We start from the raw sequence: 14,125 nt of genomic DNA on the forward strand, positions 1-14,125 counted from the left end.
GAAGGCAAGACGCGCGTAGCGTTCCTCTTCGCGTTCCACGACGCGAGGTCGGTAGCATGCCCAACGAACGCCAACGGAACGCGATCGTGCAAGTGCTCCGGCTTCGCATCGCCTCATGGTCCCCTTTAGCGGGAAATGGTGTAATTTTTTCCGTGAATCAAACAGAAACGAACAACCAGCATTTTATTACGTCTCTTGATGCACGGAAGGTTCTTTTTTTATTGCAGCTGGTTTGATTACGAGTGATTAATTGTAGTCGAACTCTCTCACGTCATCGGGATCATTTCCAAAATGTGCCGCTCGTCGCGCTCATCGTGTGACACATTTAGCTTAATTTCTCGGTAAGTAGGGCATTGATGTTGATAATATTGCCGTTTTAGAGGTTGTCATACATTGAGCTTTCACTCTGACATAAATTGTTATTTGCCTTTAGTGTCCCTTTAAGGTTGCAGAGGGGCTCGTACGACTTTGTGGGCCGACGAACTGTTAGGCTGCAGACTCCACAATCTTGTTGAGAACGTACCGGCGTGCAAGAGACGTTCGTTTGCTTGCGCATCCGCTTTCGCCGTAGCCTGCACTCTAAAAAACTCGAAAAAGGAGCAAGTGCAGCGATCGAAACAACTAAAAAAAAAGTTTTGCTATAGAACAGGAGTCTCAAACACGCGGTCCACGGCTTCACAAGGAATAACGTTTTGTGACTTGTTGATAAATTTTACTCGCATTATTTATTCGCCTATTGCGATTAATAACGCTATGTCCGGGTAAGCTACAGAGACGGGTCTGGTCTCGAGCATTTTCTTTCGCGAGGTACCCCACGCGATCGCTACGAGTTGAGACATCACCGTGGAACCAAAGCTACATTCGGAAGATCTTGTGCAAATCCGTATCGATATGTTTCTCGAAACCTGACGTCAATTCCCCTTCAGAAATGACCCATATATGAGACATGGGAAAGACGTTCTTTCAAAGGGCCACGTTAGGTCACATATTGTTCAACATCTCTCTCTCCCCCCCCCCCCCCCCCACTTCACCCATCTTCACTATCCCGGCCCTATAGCGAGACTAAATTTCGTGACTGCGGCCCGCTAGCTGAGGTCAGATTGAGTCTTCTGCTATAGACTATTTTACTGGTGGGTTTCGGTGCCGCCATGTTGGGCTTTTAACCTTGCCAACAGCTAAACGAACAGTACTATGGTGGACGCATACCCGTCAAGACGGTTGGGTTGCTCCATTCGACCTTTCCTGACGTCATCAATTCCCGTCACGAGATACAAGACTAAAAAAAAAACATTCCTTTAACAGCCCAAGGTGACGGCGCCCATATGTCTTACGTAAAATCGACTATACGTCAATCGCGGAAATTCCACGGCGTGACGGGCAATCATTGGCGCTCGAGTCAATTATTCACAAAAAGTGCCGTGGCATAAACGCTTCCGAGACGGACGTGACGCAGTGAAGAAGAAACGATGTAACAATTATCCCAAACAAAAAGCCTTTCTTGCACAACACTTCTTCTAAAGAAAGAAACCCAAATCGCTGCGCCTGGCCTCGGTAATACGGAAATCGTACCCATGCTCCACGGTTATCACGCGGCATGTCGATTCGTCGTCTCCCATTTTGGCTGGCGTGTCGAATTCTTTCAGAAATGCTGGATCCAAACAACGGGGCAACCGTCTCCCTCTTATTCTTCCCTATCAAACAGCCTTGGACACGTACAGTTCGCGTCAAAAGTGTAGGGACCACGAGACAGAAAGAAAAAAAATATGGCAGCTTAGCACTAATGGTGCCAAGCCTGAAGGAAGAACGGAGCTAGGTGGGCGTCCTTGTATCTCGTAATTTATTTATTATTGCGATAGCAATTATATGGACAGTCTCGGCTGGTTTTTGCCGCCGCCGTTATGCACCGTATAAGTATATATATATATATATATATATATATATATATATATATATATATATATATATATATATATATATATATATATATATATAAAAGTCGCAAAGAAAACTAATTCAGAAAATTGCTTCCGAAACGCCGAATCCAACCAGCGACCTCTCGCTTCGCAGCGCGTGGCGCTAACCACTACGCCACAAAACGCAGATCCTTCAGGTAGCTAACGGCGAGAGTTATACACACACCCTTCACCGCTGGCAGGACTCAGAGACGGCAGGCGCTTATAAGCGACTCTTCATTACCAGTGAGATGGCGCGAGGAGCGCAACGGGCGCATTTAAAAGTCGTCGGCCAGCTCGCTCGCTTCTTCTGATATTTGCGCAGGGAGGACCTTGCCCTTCCGCTGTCTGCTCGCGCGGTAGTTGCTGCCGGGGGACAGATGTTTCTGCAGCGTATACCAGCGCGTCCATCACGGGCCGCTTTTCTTGCTATCGCATTCATTGCTTCGCCCTTGAGGCGAAACTGTGACATTTTCTTTCTGCTCTTTCTTTCTCTCTTCTCTCTTTTTGTTTCTTGTATCTCTTTTTTCGGTATATGTTTTTCTCTCTCTATCTATTTCCTTCTCTTTCTCGTTCTTTCTATCTTTATTTCTGTGTCTTCCCGTTCTCTCTCTCTCTGCTTCTTTCCCTCTCTTTCATTGTTTCTCTCTATTTTCTTTCATTCTCTTTCTGTTTTTTCAATCTCTTTTTGTGTCCGTTTATAGCTATCTCTTTCTATGTCTTTCTATCTTTTTATGTATTCATACCCTTTATTTCTCTCTATTTTCTCTTTCTCTCTTTCACGTGCTCCACTTCGCGGAACAGAGTGCTGTACTCGGTACCGGCGCTTGCCCCATTCCATGCCCACCTGTGGAGTTTTGCGCGACTGAGCACAACTGCGAAAATCCGAGATCACACGCGGTTTGACCTCCGCCGCGGTGGTATAGGTGTTGTGGTGCCCGGCTGCTGATCCCAATGTCGCGGTCTCGATCCTGGCAGCGGCAGTCACATTTCGATGGAATCGAAAGGCTAGAGGTCCGTGTACTGTGCGATGTCAGTGCACGTCAAAGAACACCATACGGTGCAAATTTTCGGAGCCCACCACTACGGCGTGCCTCATAATCATATCGTGGTTTTGGATTGTAAAACTCAACAAATTATTATTATCGTTATTATTACGCGGTTTGACAAAAGGCGAAGTGTCGGTATACGCATAGTGACGAAACATCGCCAACGCTCGCGTCTGAGGTTTCTCTGCAGTCTTGCTGCACATATGCCATTACAAAGGCAAGCGGCTCGCCTCTTAATGTAGTGCGAAGAACAGAAAGCACAGAAGTCGCACACGCACTCTATAGAGGCAAACACGTTTCGTGTCATGCGAGCGGTACTGCTTTGATCATATAGCCTGAGTCGCTTTGGGCACCTTAAACGCCGTAAACCAACCAACTTCAATAATTAATGCTCAGGTTTTACGTGCCGAAGCCACGATATGAGTATGGGGCACGCCGTGTAGTGAAGAAGTTTGAAGTTTGAAATTTATTCAATATTTAGTACATATACAGAATATAAACATTTTAGTACAGAAAAAGGTCCCATAGTGTACACACTGCAGGGGAACCTTATTATAATGGTAGAAAAAAAAATAACACTACTTAACAGCAGAAATGAAAATGGTAGAACATAGACAGTATGAAGTATTCATAGTACAAAACGGCGATGCGAACAGGAATATAATGTAAAACATAAAAGGATAAGCATAGGGAACTGTAACATAATAAGAAGCAAACACAATTATAATGACAGAATTGAAGTTGTTTGAACAACATTCAGTAAATGGTGCTATTGATTAAATATGAATTTGCGAAGGTGATGTTTGAATGACGAAACGGAAAAAGCACACTTAATATTATGCGGCAAAGAATTCCAAAGCTTGATTAGAACAAAAGCTAGTCTTTGAGAACCATAGTTAGTTCGTACCTTAGGAAGTAAAAAGTTGTTATTTGAGGAAAAACGGGTAATGTTCGAATTAGAAAGGTTTTGGATGAGAATAAATTTTAGAAGGCTGTGGTCCTTAACTACTCGATAAGCAAACATATATACATTAAATTTCTTCAGGTTGTCAATATTAAGTAGGTGTGGTACATGGTACAAATTACAGTAAAACCTCGGTGATACGATCACGGCTCGTACGAATTTTGGGGTGATACGAATTTTTCTGTGGTCCAGGCCAAGGCCCATTAGTCTGCAATGTATTGGAGTGTGGTTGTTGCGAACCGATTTTCACCCTGCGACGTTTGATACGAACGTACGCTAGCGCACAGCTACGAACAGGTGCTGGCCGTGCTGTCGCGGAAGACGCGGCAGTCCCGCATGGGCGCGGGCATGCGCGCTGCGCGACCATCAACTCTTGCCTCCGAGATTGTGCGCCCGAATCTTGGAGGCCGTTATGCGCCTTCGCGTTTAGATTACATATGGCATTGACGTGGCGTTTCTTTATATTTTTTTTTTTTTTTTCAACGCGTTCACGCGTGCTGCTGTGCTCGAGGCAGCAGCGTCCTTGTACTGCGTTAACACGTGCCTGCCACGTCGATGCAAGCCATGTCCTCGCAATCAGACGTTCTATGAAACAAGACTGATACTTGAGCTGCGGGTCCATGAAGTCCCATGAAAGGTGGACGAAGACCCCAAGAGACGAAGCGGACGGTGTTGGCGAATGAGCTAGGCCTCGCAACGTAAGCGCACACCTGCCAACTCTCCGATTTGCACGGGAGACTCCCGAATTTTGAGCAAACCTCCAGATCGTGCGGACACGGCCGTAAATGTCCCGAAAAGTGCCCTCAACACCACCGCGATAAGAAAATAACAGCAACAAAGGACAGCGATTCTAAAATCCTTCATCTATCGCGTGCAAAGCGCTTCCTAAATTACTTTCGCCGCACTACTCTAGTGTCGCGCAGAAAAGCGTAGTACGATTAGGAAGGGGCTACAAGCGGTCACGGGTCACAACACATCTGGTTCATTAATTACACACGTGCGCACGCACCGTATATTTACGAGTACAAGTATGATCGCTGACGTCTAAAAACTTTACTGGCAATCATTCAGAGCTGTTGATGACGTCGCTGCGGCCCTGAGAAACACTAAATCAAAACGTAAGCCAACTTTCTTTTTCCCACACTAATTGTCCATGTTTTCTGGTGATACGAATTTCGGATGATACGAATAGTTTTGGTAACCCCACGAGATTCGTATCACCGAGTTTTTACTGTAGTAACATTGGAGCGTCGGCTGCTCCAGGTGACAATGCGAATGGCTTGATTTTGTACATGTTGGAGTGAAGATAGATGACAGTTATATGTTTGGCCCCATGAAGCAATGCAATAGTTAAGATGACTGTGAACGAATGCATAATATAAAGTGATCAAAGTAGTCAAACCAAAATAACATCTAGCTTTTAGTAATACCCTAATACCATAAAATGTTTTCCGCTGCAGTTCTTGAATATGTAAGTTGAATTTTAACCGGGAATAGAGTTTAATTCCAAGGAAAGAACAATGATCTGATAGGTGGATGGGATACGAGTCGATAAAAAGCGGAGGAACTTGGGCGTTATTTATTGTCCTGGAATTAAGAATTAAAAACTTAGTTTTGGAGGGATTTATCAAAAGTCTATTTTTAGTACACCATGCACTAACGTTAAGGGTTGTTATTAGGTTGCTCATTGAATTACTTGGAAATATGAGGGTCGTGTCATCAGCATATAAAATGCATTAAGTTGACGCGGTTAGACATTGCGGGAGATCGTTAATGTAGAGTAGAAGTAACAATGGGCCCAGAATTGAGCCTTGTGGAACACCAACATTAATTATTTTTTTAGTGGAATGGATGCCAGAGATGGATACTAATTGCTCGCTATCAGATAAGTAACTGCGAAAAAGATGTAGAGAGTTGCCAGCAATGCCATAAGATGAAAGTTTGGAGAACAAAATTTCATGATTTAGTGTATCAAACGCTTTAGTAAAATCTAAAAAAAAAAAACAGAACCAATGAAGTTACCCCTGTCAATTTCTAGTTTGCATTTTTCTGTAAAGTAAATGAGGGCTAAATTAGTCGAATGTTTTTGTCTAAAGCCAAACTGATTCGGATGAAATAGGTGAAATTTAGTGAGGTAGCTGGACAGTCGAACATGTATTAGCTTTTCAATTACCTTGGTAAAAAAAGGAAGAGTGGATATATGTCTGTAGTTAGATATTAAGCATCTGTCACCTTTTTTAAATACTGGGATTATCTACTTATTTTCAAGTCACGGGGAAATGTGCCAGACTCGAAAATTAGATTAATTACGTAGGCGAGCACATCTGCAATCACGTCAGCAACCATTTTCACATGGTAAGCAGATATGTTGTCAATACCTGCGCTGGAGGACTTTATGCTAATAATGGTACTTCTTACCCCTTCAGGGGTGGTAGGAAAAAGAAAAAATTAGTGACCACAATGATCAAGTTCGTCATGCACACTGGGTGGCACTGGAATAGGAGAGGAGTAATAGTCACTGAATGTATTGGCAATGTCTAGTGGATCTGACATCCCCGAACCTTCATGGGTGATGCTGGCTATAGGTGGGTTAGTGGTTTTATTAAGAAAAGAATTGATCAGGTGCCATTGTGTTTTGTGTCTGATCCAGTACGATTGATTTCATTTTGATAATAGCATTTCTTTGCATCTTTCAATACAGCATTCGATGTGTTACAATATTGCTTGTAACGATCAAGTAGGCGCAAATTAAATGGTTGTCTTTTTGTTTTTTTATATAAGTTGTCTTTTTTACGTAGGCTGTTAAGTAATCCTTTCGTTAACAAATGCATTCTTAGGCGAGGTATAACGTTTACGGCATTCAACACTTGATGTCGATGAGGATATGCAGTAGGATATTATGAAGATGAATGTGGTATATGCTGTTTCAGCATTGTTCAGTGGAGTGACACAAGACCAATCAAACTTATTGGTAAAGAAACTCACGTTATTAATACGAGGACTATTCTCAAAGCGAAGTGCAACTGGGAAATGATCCGTTATATTACTCTGTATAATGAATGCGGAGGGAGGATGAAGAAGGTTCGAAAGAGCATGATCAATAAATGTTCCCAGGCCATTATTAGTGCAGCGGGTGGGAAGGGAAATCAAAGATTCAAGACCATAGCCCTGGAAACAACTAACAAACTGTGCTACATATGTAGAAGAAGCATCAATTAAATTAATGTTATTATCACCCATGATGACGACGGATTTTTTTTTCTTTTGAAAGGGTGTCAAGAATAGGGTCAAGGGCTTCACAAAAAGCAGGAATTGGTGTATGCGGAGATCGATAAATGGTACCAAAGACTAAATTGTTGTTATCAGCACCTAATACGGAGTGATCTACTTCTATCCACACCGACTCACAATCGGAAATATTTAAGTGCAGATCAAGCCTACGCTTGTATCAAATGTCGGAACGAATAAACATGGCTGAACCACCATGTTGTGATGAAGTGCGATTACAATATTCGGAACTGTAAGACGGAAAACCATAGAGATTTTTATCTGAGTCGCTCGGCCATGTTTCAGAAACACATATAATTGAAAAAGAATGCAGGAGGACAATAAAATTTGGTGATCATGAAAATGTTTGCGAAGACTACGCGAGTTGGAATGAATCGCTGAATGATGATTGTTCGAAAAGCAGGATTGAATTTCACTTGTGGAAATATACGACATCAGGTCAGGGGGACAGTAAAGACAAACGAGAAAGCCTAATTAGGTTTAAGTGAAAATTGCCGAGTCAGATTCACACCTGATACGAAAGACCCTGCTATCTGTTGACTGTCTCGCCTTGATGACGCAGTCATCAGTCCACAAGAAAAGCCACTTTTATTCTTTTTTGAGTTGCAAAGCTTTGCTGAATAATTGCTTGTTTTGAGGAGTGAGGTGGTCATTGACGAAAACAGGTTTGCCTCGTGCTTTGCTCAAACAAGGGATCGCTAGTGTTTAGGCGCGCCTTTCGGGCTTTGCCTATGAAGTCAGTTTTCAAGGCTCGAGCGTGAAAACGCACTAGCAAGTGATTTGTATCGGACGCAGACGGAACACGATGTACAACTTCAACATCAGTGGCAGAAATCGGGCAATCTATTTTCGAGGCGATAGTTTGAAGAATAGTCATGCAGTTTTCACCCTGAGTAAACGGAACGCCTTTGATTTCGAAGTTGTTTTTTCGCGAGTACTGTTCCAAGTCCCCAATTCGCCTTTCCAAAGATTCGTTACGAGCAATGAGGGATTTGTTCATTGACGCTAGTTCTTCTTTTTCATATCTGAGAGATTCAACAGTTTTGTTTAGAAAATCAAGACTTGTTGTAAGTTCCTCAATCTCGTCCTTTAGCCCTTTAATGATCAAGGAAGGCTGGGAATCTAGCTTGGACACAACAGTTGTTGTTACCTTCTCAAGAAGGCTATCAAGTCTGTCTTTAAAGGTATTTTCAAGTTGTTCCACGCGTTTAGACAGATCGGCAACAGTTGGCATGATTAAAAGGTAATACCGATGGCAGCAGCAGCGGCAGTGTAACTAATAAAAGAAAACGAAAAGCAATAAACCGCCAGGTAAAATGTGCACGAACCTGTGAAGTCGAGACGGAAGAGTCAAGCATGCACACACTGTCACACTGCCGCGCTGCTGCTGCTGAATGTAGTTGAGTGGTCGGTAGGACGTTTAAGAGCTCCAGAAATTCCGATCTTCTGGTGCTCTTCAGCGTGCGCTGATATCGCAGAGCACACGGGCCTCTCGCATTTCGCTTACGTTGAAATGCGACCGCCACAGCTAGGATCGGGTCTATAGCAGCCGAGCACTGTAACCATTGTAACACTCGGCGGCGAACCAATACATTGGTCATACAGTTTCTTGTGATAACTGTGCACAGGCAACCGTATGGCTTGACGCCTTGTGTGCGCTAAAGTCTTACTCGAATGAACTTCGTGCGAAATTTCTTCAAATTTAAAGCTTCGTTTTACGGTACTCGGATTCCGACGTCACAGGTCAATTGAATCGTTGCTATTACCGCACTATCAGTACATGCTATATCAGCGAGAAGCGAATGCGCGCAGCGAAAGGAAAGGGCGCGGTATACGCAGCGATGTGAAAGGAACAGAGTGATAGCTCAAAAAAGCGCACCATTTACGAAGAAGCTGGCGAGCGGCGCTGTATGGCCACAGCATCGTCAATCTCGCGTGGCCGATTGTGCGGAGCCGTTGCAGAGACAACGACGCTGCATCCCTAGCCGCCCACGTGTCACCAAACCAGTCAAAACTTCGAGGACAACTGCGTGCATTCACGATGAGTTCGCAGGGCTCGTCGATGGCGTCCCGTAAGCGGTCGCGTCAGGGACATCCGGCCGTCTACTTCAAGAGGCAACCGTTCTACGATGTCCTGGCCACGCTTATCCCGCCGACGCCCCTCAATAGCGGCAGACCCTTGCCGTGCCACGTGTGTCTTCACTTCAAGTTCTCGCAGCATCACGCGAAGCAAATCTTCACGTCGTTGCTGCGTAACAAAGTGAGGGGTTCCGAGTTCGGGGCGCAGGTTCACCTCCGTTTCTGCTCAGACGACGGGCATTGGTGAACTGGAGGACAGCTACCCGGCCAATTTGAAAGTCAAGGTGAACGATCAGGCCTGCGCACTGCCGGCGTCGATTCCAGTAAAGGCGTCCGGCGGTGCGACCGCACGCGTGTGCCTGCCCGTCAACATAGTATCCGCCTGCTTTTTGTATCCTGGCGTGAAAAACAAGCTTTCGCTGAGCTGGCAGCGCGAACTGGGCCGCAAGTACTTCGTCGGCGTGTTCCTGGTTCGGAGGGAATCCGCGGCCACGATTCTTCGCGAACTGCAGCAGAAGAATGCGCCGAGCATCACCCATACCAGAGAGCTGGTCAAAAAGACAGTGCAGGATCGAGCAAGCGATGGCGACGACATCGCGGTGACGAGTCTTCACGTTTCTATCACGTGCCCGCTGAGCAAGAAGCGCATGAGCGTCCCGTGCCGCGCGCTCGGGTGCGAGCACGTTCATTGCTTCGACGCACCGAGCTACTTCCAGGTCAACGAGGCGCAGCCCACATGGATGTGTCCCGTGTGCGGTCGGCCGGCCGAGTTCTCGTCGCTGGTCGTAGACCAACTTTTCATGCAGATTGTCGAGGAGGCGCCCGCTGACTGCGTCAGCGTCGTTTTCCGCGAGGACGGCTCCTGGACACCGTGGACGTCGTCGAAGCACGACGTCCCAGCTAGCCAAGCCTCGTCATTTGCTAGGAGCTCGCAGGGGCCTTCGTCGTCCTCGTCTAACGAGCTGGACGGGCGGCCCAACAAACGGTGTAAGACGCAGTTTGCTGATGTCACCGTGGATGCTATTGACCTCACGATGGACGTTACTGACCTTACCAAGGACAGCTTCGACGAAGCGAAGGGCCGCGTAGCTGGCGTTCGTCTTCAGCCGGAGTCAGCAGGTCCTGGGTATGACCCTAATGCAAGTACTGATCCATCCTCCTCTAGTCATCTCCAGTGAAGTGTCACCGGCGCCGGACTGTGTTGAAGTCATGAACACGGATGGATGACCTGGGCGAAATCAGTCTGAACGGCACCGGCTGCCCCCATTGCTTTAACCGTTTCGAACTCTTCCACAAACTTCTAGCGTTTCCCTTCTGATCGCGTGCGGCTGCAACAGGCGCCTTGTCATTCGATGCTCATTTCTTATATAAATGGTGTTTTTGTTGTACCGCAGGTTCCATGGAACGATACTTTTTTCCTATTGTTACGGTTAAAATGAATAACCTCGTTCGTCCTCGTAGCAAACCTGGTCGATGTGTGATAGCAAGTTGAATATGCATCACCCTTTTCCGGTATCTCCTGCAGGAAGACAGTCTATTCGTGCTACCCCCCCCCCCCCCCCCCCACCCCCACCTTCTCCCACGCTTTCTTCTTTTAAACTATTATTTAAAACGCTGAAACTTACCTTTCGGTTTGCAGACTAGCGATCTGTGCCGGAATCCATGCTTTTTTTACCGTCAATTGTCGAAAGATAAACGACCATTTTTGCTGCCTCTTCTGAGTCGTTGATGTCAAACCCTATTCAGGAAATAACGAGCCACATTGCGCCGGCCGCTTGCGTCGTGTCTTAAAGCTGCTCGAATACGGATGCTGCTTGCCACGCGAACGGGTTCGCTGCTTATCTATGGTCACATGCGTACTGGAGTCGGCAGTGTACGGACGCTATCCTGAGAACTGTTGGTCCCGTATTGGAATCTACTTTTGCCGCACCCCGTGCGCGCATACGGTTTGTGCCATCGATACTGCGTGTCGTGCGCTGGTTTCTCTTCGCAATCCTTCAAAGCGCAAGAGTTCGCGCTTGTCTCGAAGCTCACTGAGAAGAGGCATCGCGCCCATGCTTAAGAAGTCTGCGTAAAGGCGAATGAAAGTATTTGAAACGAATAGCTGTGCTACTTCTACCGGTCTCACAACAGTTACTTCGTACGTTCCGCTTAGAAACTGCTTCCCTTTCATGAACCTATTTCAGCCTTGCGGGCTTCCCCAAAGTGATGTGGCATAATCAGAACTAGTGTGCCTGCCCAGCAAGCTTTTTTTTTTTTTTGGATACGAGCACGCAGTGGCGTAGCCTGGGTGGTAATTTGGCAATTAGTCTGGGGATCAACACCGCCCGCCACCCTTCCCCCAAAATTTTCACTATCTGTATGTGTACACTGTATATACGCGCGTACATGTATGTAAAGTGGAATGTTTGCTGCTGCTGCCGCCGCCAGATGTTGCGTTCTATTTCCCCGTCATCATTTCACGCAGTACACAATGGGCGTGAAGCGCCCCTTACTCTAAGCAACTATGCAGGAGTGCTGGCCGATCGTGTTCTTACTCTATGCAGTAGGGTTTACTCTAAGACCTCTTGCGTGACAGGGCTGATGTGGCGAATTCCACAAAGAACGAAAGCGGCATCGCGTTGTCTCTGTATAATTCCTTACTGTGAAATTCGTGCGAAATTCGTGTCAACAGTAAGCCTTCTTTACTGTGAAATGCGTGGGGGTTCAACCCCCGCTTCCACCAGAAATCTTTCGATTATGCATTTATATAATATACACGCACTTTGCTACGCCCCTGTTCAATTTGTCCTTTTCATAAAGTACTTTTGGACGGCAAATTATTATTCAATATTACTCAAAATAACCCCAAAGGCCCTCCTTACCAGGCTACTACATGGTAGAGGAGCATATCAGCAGTGGCTACTGATGGTACATCGCAAAAAAAGAAAGGACACAATACTATAAAGTGAAACGTAGCTAATGTACAAAATAAATTTACGAACGAAGATTGCAGAAAAAAAGGTTAGAAAATACTATGGGTACGCATAGCTCCGTAACAGCAAAGCAGCATCAATAATCGCTAGAAAAGAACTGCAAAGTCTAAATACCAAAAATAAAAATAAGATTAATACTACTAATAATAGGTGGTTAGACGTGAGCGAATTAGACCCTGAAACTTGAGACGGAGCTCAGTGGCAATGTGTGATGGTAAGGTATAAATCATAAATATTGGGGATCGATTATTTATGGGGGAAGTATCCAGGAGTACCTAAGCATAATGCCTAGATATTATTTTGTTGTAATATTTTTTATTTTACTTGTCACGACACAGACTAAGTCTGCTATTGTAAGCCTTCAAGCAGCTCATCGAAACCATGCATCTCATATTGACTTGTTAGACACTGTACACCCACCCCCTCATGTAATGTCTCAACAAGAAGACGAAGAACTTTTATTGAGGAAAAGGGAAGGGTTTTAGAAAGTGTCAACAAGAGAACATTCAGAAAATGAGTGAATGGGTGTTGTGACCGAAAGCCACTAATCAGGGCTGCTGAGGTATGCAGCCAATGGGGAGGGGGGTGGCTGCGCCCCCGTAATTGACGCCTCTGGTTGTGCGCCTTTCTTGTGGCGTTGGTAGCGCTCAACGGCTGTAGCCACAGCGATATTTGAGTGGGCCAATGTACAAAGATGTATACATTATGGCATCCCTGCCTATTGGATACCGAAAGCGTATTAAGGCGAAAGCCTTAGATGCCTCATCAAACGCGAAAGGTGGCCGTCGGCGTAAACAAGAACGATGCAAGAAGTCTCGTGGACAGATATTACTGCCTGATGACGTCACCACGACGTTCCAGATCACCAAAATTTGTGACGTCATTATGACGTCATCACACAATATCATTGCATGGTCAAAGGTGGGCTGATCCCTGAGGCAGAGCAGAACCACGTTAGGGGCAGAAAGCTTTCGGAGGGGATAGGAGGGGGTGGATAGTACATCGACTAAAAAGAAGATGGCTTTTTCCTTCGAGATCATCTGAGGCGAATGCACAACGGACCCGGTGAGTTTTTGTAGTGAGTTACTAATGGTGTTCCGACGATATCTGACGTTATTTATTCTTACATAGTAGGAATGAAGCAAGGAAACTAAAGAAATCAGCGCTCTTCACCTCCTGCGCGATTCGCGCGCTGCTCGCCTGCTGGCCGACGCAATGCCCAGGCGGGCGCACGATGACGAAGCACGCCAGCTGTCGGTCTCGGCGTGGTTGGCTGCGGCCGTCGTGAGTGACTTGGTTCCACGGCGAAGCTGGCATATCAGGAGGCCGCAGTCGTCGCCTTCGTCCCAGCCTCTCGATTCATTCCACGGGCAGAGCGCGGATCGCGCCCGGATCCCGTCGCGACTGGTACGAGCCTCGTTGTGTGCAGCGACGCCTTCTTCACCGAGCTCCATCGATTTGCTCTGCGAAGGCTGCTAAATAATTGCCCGTATATACAGTCAACGAGAAATGCCTTAAATGGCCCCTGAACTACCTCCGATCATTCTTTAACGTTTCAAGTAAGCGGGCGCATCGAGTTCAGAATGACGTCTCGATCAACAATGCCAAACGTGGCAGCGCTACGAGCTGCGGATACCGCCACAGATTCAAAAACAAAAAAAAACAATCCCCTGTCCTCTTCGGGCCTTTCGTTAATCCCCGGCGCTTGCTGTGACGTCAACATTCTCGTCTCCTGATGTCATCCACAAAAAGAACCTGTTTGTCTGCTCGTACTAAAGTCCCTAGGGACATTAGTATCTCTAGAGACTTTAGCTCGTA

At 46.0% G+C, this 14,125-nt stretch overlaps 1 protein-coding gene across 1 annotated transcript; it reads left to right on the forward strand.

Moving 5' to 3' along the window:
* Nucleotides 1-9,294: 9,294 nt before the first annotated feature.
* On the forward strand, nt 9,295-10,510 carry LOC119405394 (E3 SUMO-protein ligase PIAS1). The gene is made up of 2 exons (XM_037672233.1): nt 9,295-9,513; nt 9,563-10,510. Exons 1-2 carry the CDS (start codon nt 9,295-9,297, stop codon nt 10,508-10,510), a joined length of 1,167 nt encoding a protein of 388 aa, XP_037528161.1.
* The last annotated feature ends 3,615 nt before the right edge of the window (nt 10,511-14,125 follow it).

Source organism: Rhipicephalus sanguineus, chromosome 9, assembly GCF_013339695.2.
Source record: "Rhipicephalus sanguineus isolate Rsan-2018 chromosome 9, BIME_Rsan_1.4, whole genome shotgun sequence".
Taxonomy (NCBI): Eukaryota; Metazoa; Arthropoda; class Arachnida; order Ixodida; family Ixodidae; genus Rhipicephalus; species Rhipicephalus sanguineus.

Bases quoted from the DNA above. Each gene is read 5' to 3' on its own strand.
- LOC119405394 (XM_037672233.1), top strand. From the start codon at position 9,295: ATGAGTTCGCAGGGCTCGTCGATGGCGTCCCGTAAGCGGTCGCGTCAG. The intron at 9,514-9,562 runs GTGAGGGGTTCC...GTTTCTGCTCAG, and splicing joins CGTCGTTGCTGCGTAACAAA to ACGACGGGCATTGGTGAACT.